Here is a 6,868-nt window from a genome sequence, read left to right as displayed (position 1 = left end):
TGACTTATAAGAACCGATAATTTAATCTTTCATGTATAAGCAAAACTCTATACACTAAATCATCTTTTATATAAAGCAAAGGTCATACAGACAAATACATGATCATTTAAAATAAAACTTTATCGAATTAAATAAATAAATATTTATTTCATAAAGAATACTATAACAAAACACATAGTTTATAATATATGGTAACAGACATATTTTACAAGAACACTAGGAAAACTGTAGTTTGGGCAGCAAATAGGGATAAACCCTTGATTATCGTACTTATAACTTGACAACTCATCAAGGCAATATGAATTTCAAGGCTTAATTTGGTCTAACACATATTGCTAGGAATAAAAGTACAAATTCACAAAGGAAGGAGTAAAAGAAATGAACTGATTCGCCATTATCATCAATATCATGGCAACATCAAATTCTTTAATAGAATTGATGAAGCTGCCGTACCTCGTTATGTTTTTTACTGTTAGATCATGTTTTCTAAAATCAATGAACTTGTTCATTGAATATTGTTCTGGAATTTGTCTATTAGGAGTATAACTTTTTGTAGAAGAAAAAAACAAAAGAAAGTACTCCGCGTTTACAAGGAAAAAGTAGACTTCTAGCCTGGTTGGTTAAGCTTTTGCAATCCTATAACCATTCTTTTTTTTAAAGTTAAATTGTATGGTCAGACTTTTGAAAGAAACAATAGTGTTTTAGAAGAGAAGCAGAAGTAGATTTGAAAAAGTAGAAAAAATAACTTCTGTCCAAAAGTATATTTTTCAAAAATACTTTTGAGAAAAATACACTTAGAAATAGTTTTTAAAAGTTTGGTCAAACACTAATTACTTCTCAGAGGTGCTTTTCAAAATAATTACCCAAACACAAACTGTTTTTCACATTAAAAGTACTTTTGAAAAAAAATATTTCTCAAAATAAATTGATTTTTATAACCTGGCCAAACAGACTATTAATACAAGTTTTTAATATTAAATACAAAATACTAAGAAAAGCAATACTATAATGTTTGTCAATTCATAGTAGTTAGCTAGGGTGATGTTGATAGTTGACCGCAATCGTTGACCTCCAATCAGGGACGGCTCTAGGGCCAAGCAAATAAAACATTTACTTTTAGTCCCCCAAAATTTTAATGCCCCAAAAATTAAAAGTAGTTAGTTCTAGGGCTTAAATTATTTTTAGAAATTATTCAAGTTGTAGAGAAAAATATATAAAATCTTTGTACAAAAAGAATGTCAACTTATTGAAGGCGACCAAAAAGGGCAGCTGAAAAACAAAGAGACATTGCATTTTAATAATATATTGAAAGTCTCGTTTCCTTTTTCTTTTAGGTCATTTCTTTCTAAGTCTTATTTATAATTATGCTTTATTTTCCTTCTTCATATGCATTTATATATTTTGTCAAACAAAAAAGTGCATTGAATAATTGGAATTCCACATTGTTTTCATGTTTTCTCAAGTTTTTAAGCATTGGGTGAGCAAATAGGAGCAAGAATATTCTCTGACATTAATGATTTATTTCGATTTCAATTGTCAAACTATCAATTTTCAGAATCACGTTCAATATTAATTATTCTAATACGTATCTTTTCTCTAAATGTGAATTTATTTTGAAAAATCTAATTTTATTAATATATACTACTCCCTCCGTTCCAGTTTATGTGAACTTATTTCCTTTTTGGTCCGTTCCAAAAAGAATGACTCATTTTTAAATTTGGAAGCAATTTTGCTTAAACTTATAATTCTAACATTAACGAGAAACTTTTATAACCACACAAATACTCTGGGGTCTTTTTTGAATTGTTTAAGACCACAAATTCCAAAAATTTTTATTTTTTTTTACACTCCGTGCCCGATCAAACTAGTTCAAACGTAGGGAACTATATTGGAGTATTACTTATGTCAAATTGAAAATGTGAAACGGGTTACTAAAACAGAGAGAGAGAGAGAGAGAGAGAGAGAGAGAGAGAGAGTCTCCTTTTGACAAGAAGTGTACCATGTTCTCTGCTTATCTTTTCTTCTTTCTACATCATTGATCCTACCAATAAATTATGCAGCCATGGAACTGAAGAAGATCTTATCACTTCTCATATTTGTTCTCTTTTTATCCTGCAGTCTCAACAGCAATCTCTCTCTTGGAGGGGACACTATTTCTGCAAATGAATCTCTTTCATTTGGCCAAACAATTGTATCTTCTGGTGGGAAATTTGAGCTTGGTTTCTTTGAACCAGGTAACTCTCTCAATTACTACATAGGCATATGGTACAAGAACAATATTGTTTCTCAGGGAACTGTAGTTTGGGTAGCAAATAGGGAGACACCAATTAGTGATGCTGCCCAGTTGACAATTATTCAAGGCAATTTGGTCCTTCTTGATAAAAATCATAACTCAATTTGGTCATCAACACATACTACAAATAACACCACTCGAAATAATGCAGTCATAGCAGTTCTTGGTGATGATGGTAATTTGATTTTGAGTGATGTGTCAAATTCATCAACACCCTTAACACTTTGGCAAAGTTTTGACAATCCAACGGACACACTTTTGGCAGGTGCTAAGATTGGATATAACAAAATTACACAAAAGAAGCAGGTTCTAATTTCATGGAAGGATTTTGACAATCCGGCACCAGGATTGTTTTCCATGGAACTAGACCCAAGGAATGCCCAACTTGTTTTAAAATGGAATAGGACTAGAGAGTATTGGGCAACTGGTTCATGGAATGGCCATAGATTTAGCTCAGTGCCCGACAAGTTGAACTCAGTATACAATTACAGCTATATTGACAACGAGAACGAGTCATATTTTACATATTCCCGACATATTAGTAGTACAATTACATCAAGATTCATCATGGATGTCTCAGGACAAATTAAGCAACTAACATGGTTGAATAATTCTGCTGGTTGGAATGAATTTTGGGCTCGACCTAGACAACAATGTGAGGTTTATGGTTATTGTGGGGCATTTGGAGTTTGTGATAATGTTAATTCACACTGCAATTGTATCAGTGTTTTCAAGCCAACATCAGATAGAGAATGGAATTCGAATGATTTTTTGGGTGGCTGTGTAAGAAATGTAGAGTTACAATGCAGCGCCTTTACCGTAGACAATGGTAGTTTCTGGATGAATTTAAGCATGAGTTTACCTGCTTCTCCAGATACTAATATCACTGTTGAGGAAGCCTCACAGTGTAGATCGACTTGTTTCAACAATTGCTCATGCACTGCTTATACTTATGATGGTTTCGGTACCTGTTCAATTTGGACAGGGGATCTCTTCAATCTGCAACTGCTCAGCAAAAATAAAACAGGAAGGATTATCTCTGTCAAACTTGGCTCACCTCAAGGTTAGAATAACATAGAATAACTAAGCTTAATTCTTTATCTCATAATGGTAAAAAGCACTTTGTTGCGGATGGAATTCCTTGTAATTAACATTAGCACTTAATAACAATGTTTTATGAATAGGCCCATTACTGATTATACTACTGGACTAAAAGCAAAGGTATTTGGGTTAGTTGTTAATATGAGGCAAAACCAATGTATGATGTGGGATCCAGTTTGAGAAAAGCTATTACAGTATTGGCGGGCTGAAGGAAATATCTTGGTTATAAATAGCAGGAGTCTCTAGTGGCAGGGTATGCTAGAACTTTCGTATTTTCTTTTCATTAGCTATTTTGTAATAGCAGTCTGAAACCTCCCTTTTCATATTTTCCATTTTGTTCCTTGTTTTATCCTTGTTTACCCTAAAGATTGAGAAACATTCAGTTGTACTTCCTCAGGTTGGTTGAATATCATCTTATCTATACATTGAGTAAATATGGATACATTACACAATGATTCTTCTTTTCCTATTTCTTTGTTGAGCAAAGTAAAAATTAAGCTTGAAACAAATTCTTAAAACGATAACGAGAGGTTCTGAGGTACACTGAATATTTGCATCAAGTCCTTCAAGATAAGAGTTAAAAGTAGCTAACTTGTTTTTGGCTCTCTACTTTCAGCTCAAACTAAGGCTAAGAAATTGATGCAGCTAAAAGTTATCCTTTCATCCATAACAGCTTTTATGGTCCTAATCTTAGGCAGCTTTGGCTTTATTTATTATAGAAGAAGAATGGCAAAAGGAGCAGGTATTTGCTGAATGAATCTAACTCTGGAAAATATTTTCTTTTATATATTTTTTGACTTAATTTCAGATGACTTTCTCAATCACATTGGGATTACTCTGTTTCCTTGTCTTCTTTTTTCCTTTCTATTGCAGATAGAAGAAAAGGTAATCAAGGGATACAAATATCTCACTGGCACAAAGTTAAGGGGGAAGCAAAAGTATTGAGGAACGAAAACAATGAAGTCATTGATGTTCCATACTTTCATTTGGAGACCATTTTGGCAGCTACTGACAACTTCTCAGATGCAAATAAAGTCGGAGAAGGAGGATTTGGTCCTGTTTACAAGGTGAAAATTTCAGTCTGACACCTCTGTGAACTGGTACGGATACCTATAGTAATGAGATGAAAAACATTTGGCAGGGTATGTTTCCAGGCGAAATAGAAATTGCAGTGAAAAGGTTATCTACTCATTCAGGACAAGGCATAGATGAACTTAAGAATGAAGTAACTTTAATTGCAAAACTTCAGCACCGAAATTTGGTGAGGCTATTAGGCTATTGCATCAATAAGACGGAACAAATATTACTTTATGAATACATGCCGAATAAAAGTTTAGACACATTCATATTTGGTAAGTCAGTTAAACTAAGTTCTTTATTCTCAAAGTCACATGTTTTATATAATGATCTAACTTTACTGATACCATCAGTTCTTTGACATGGTAACTATGTAAGATGGATCACTCTGCACATTATTGGATTGGAAGAAATGTTATGACATCATATTAGGCATTGCACGTGGTCTTGCTTATCTACACCACGATTCACGACTGCGGATCATTCATAGAGATTTAAAAACTAGTAACATTTTGTTAGATGAGGCGATGAATCCGAAAATTTCGGATTTTGGTTTGGCAAGGATTGTTGAAGGAACAAGAACTGAAGCAAAAACAAAGAAAGTAGTGGGGACCTAGTAAGTATTACATCCCTTCCTATCGTTTATTTCTTGCAAATGATCCTAACAATTGGTGTTTGGTTTTTCCTTTTCGGTTTTGGTAAAATTCTCATGCTTAACACTTTGTTCGCCTGGTGCAATCCAGTGGCTATATGTCTCCTGAATATGCACTGAATGGATTGTTTTCAATCAAGTCGGATGTATTCAGCTTCGGAGTAGTAGTACTTGAGATAGTCAGTGGAAGGAGGAACAATGGATATTATCAATCAGAAGAAGCCTTAAACTTGCTATGCTATGTAAGTGAAGAAACTTCCCATAACTTAATATGTATATCTTTTTGTTAGCTTTGATTCTCTGATAGAAAGTTTTCACAGGCATGGAGATTGTGGATAGATGATAATGCAATACAGTTAATAGAGAAATCATTAATTGAATCATGCAACAGAGATGAAGTGGTAAAGTGCATCAATGTTGCACTCTTGTGTGTACAAGAAGATCCAAATAATCGTCCTAACATATCAGATGTCATTGTAATGCTGGGAGGGGACGGTATGAGTCTTCCTAGACCCAGTCGACCAGCTTTTGTAATAAGAACACACACGTCTAGCACATCGTCTTCTTTCTCCAAAGTCTCTAACAATCAAATGACAATTACAGCAGAAGGAGGACGATAGCAATAATGTGAAATCATCATAGTTGGACATGTATATATATGATACGATTGTAATGTTTTCCTGCAGACCTCTGTAGCACAGAAACTGTTGGGGGGGGTGGAAATCATCAGTTTTTAATGGCATGGAAAAGTTTCGGATAATTAATTCCCTCCTCTTTCTAGTTGCCAGAGAAGTTATGTTTTAGAAATTAGAGGACAATGTGTTCTTAGGGAAAACATTTCGCAAAATATATAAGACAACTAAACATGGGAAAATTAGATGATAACGTTTTCTGCCATACCAACACATCCTAGGTCTTAAAGTCGAGCAATATATTGTTTTATCCTATTTTTCTCATTATGCAAGCTTTGCAAAAGCATAGATATTTAGCTCTTAACACATACCTTCAAGAACATTCTCAAATCTCAAAATAATCTTGTGCATAGTTGTTATATTGTGTTTTAGCTGTTAACCTTCCACATAATAACTTATAAGAACATGAAACACTTCATATTGTAGTAACAAGGAATCCCAAGTCACTTTTTTATTTTTAATTTTGACAGACTATCTGCACCCCAAATAGTCTAATCCCTGTTTGTATAGCATGATCAGTAGCCTATCTTCATGCATTCTTTTCCTTCACTTAATTTATAGTCTTTAGTATCCTTATCAGTTATCACATCTATCACATGCACTTTTCAGATCTCTTTTTCCTGAATCTTATATTCGAAGTTCAAAACAAAGTTGTTCTTGGCTTTTATATTTCAGATCTTTGACAAAATAAACTATTCAAAACGTCAAATTCTATTTGGACATTTCTAACTTGTTACTAATTATGTTGAGTTAGCTATCTATTATTCACCATTAATTGCATCAATATTTGTCATCGTAGAAGTGACTCTCTTATACTGAGAGAATATGTATCTTTTTGTAAATTTCTGAGTAGGTCTAAAATTGTTTAGAGAGAAATGTCATGGCTGACAAAATCTTGAAAGAAGCCATGAGTGGAAACAAAACAAGCTGGTGAAACTTTGATAAAAGACATCACAAGTTTAAGTAAATTGAATAAAGTAAAAACAAGTTGGCTTAAAATGTTGCAGTGGAAATCTCTTAAGAGTAATACAGATGCATTGCATCTGATTTCTT

The 6,868-nt window shown here is 33.4% G+C and overlaps 1 protein-coding gene across 2 annotated transcripts; it reads left to right on the top strand.

Annotated features, from left to right (window-relative positions):
• Positions 1–1,930: 1,930 nt before the first annotated feature.
• On the top strand, positions 1,931–5,883 carry LOC104102730 (G-type lectin S-receptor-like serine/threonine-protein kinase At4g03230). Of its 2 annotated transcripts, none has more exons than XM_009610536.4 (7): positions 1,931–3,356; positions 4,068–4,136; positions 4,268–4,461; positions 4,536–4,746; positions 4,850–5,087; positions 5,215–5,365; positions 5,444–5,883. In XM_009610536.4, exons 1-7 carry the CDS (start codon positions 2,063–2,065, stop codon positions 5,741–5,743), a joined length of 2,457 nt encoding a protein of 818 aa, XP_009608831.1. In that variant the 5' UTR covers positions 1,931–2,062; the 3' UTR covers positions 5,744–5,883. The 2 variants fall into 2 exon arrangements, with proteins under 2 accessions (XP_009608831.1, XP_009608830.1); XM_009610535.4 differs by having other exon boundaries at positions 4,011–4,136.
• The last annotated feature ends 985 nt before the right edge of the window (positions 5,884–6,868 follow it).

Source organism: Nicotiana tomentosiformis, chromosome 11 (assembly GCF_000390325.3).
Source record: "Nicotiana tomentosiformis chromosome 11, ASM39032v3, whole genome shotgun sequence".
NCBI classification, from domain to species: Eukaryota; Viridiplantae; Streptophyta; class Magnoliopsida; order Solanales; family Solanaceae; genus Nicotiana; species Nicotiana tomentosiformis.
Note: the sequence above shows the minus strand (reverse complement) of the source record. Positions and strands in the feature narration are given on the sequence as shown.

Bases quoted from the DNA above. Each gene is read 5' to 3' on its own strand.
- LOC104102730 (XM_009610535.4), top strand. From the start codon at position 2,063: ATGGAACTGAAGAAGATCTTATCACTTCTCATATTTGTTCTCTTTTTA. The intron at 5,088-5,214 runs GTAAGTATTACA...GGTGCAATCCAG, and splicing joins AAGAAAGTAGTGGGGACCTA to TGGCTATATGTCTCCTGAAT. The intron at 5,366-5,443 runs GTAAGTGAAGAA...AAGTTTTCACAG, and splicing joins CCTTAAACTTGCTATGCTAT to GCATGGAGATTGTGGATAGA.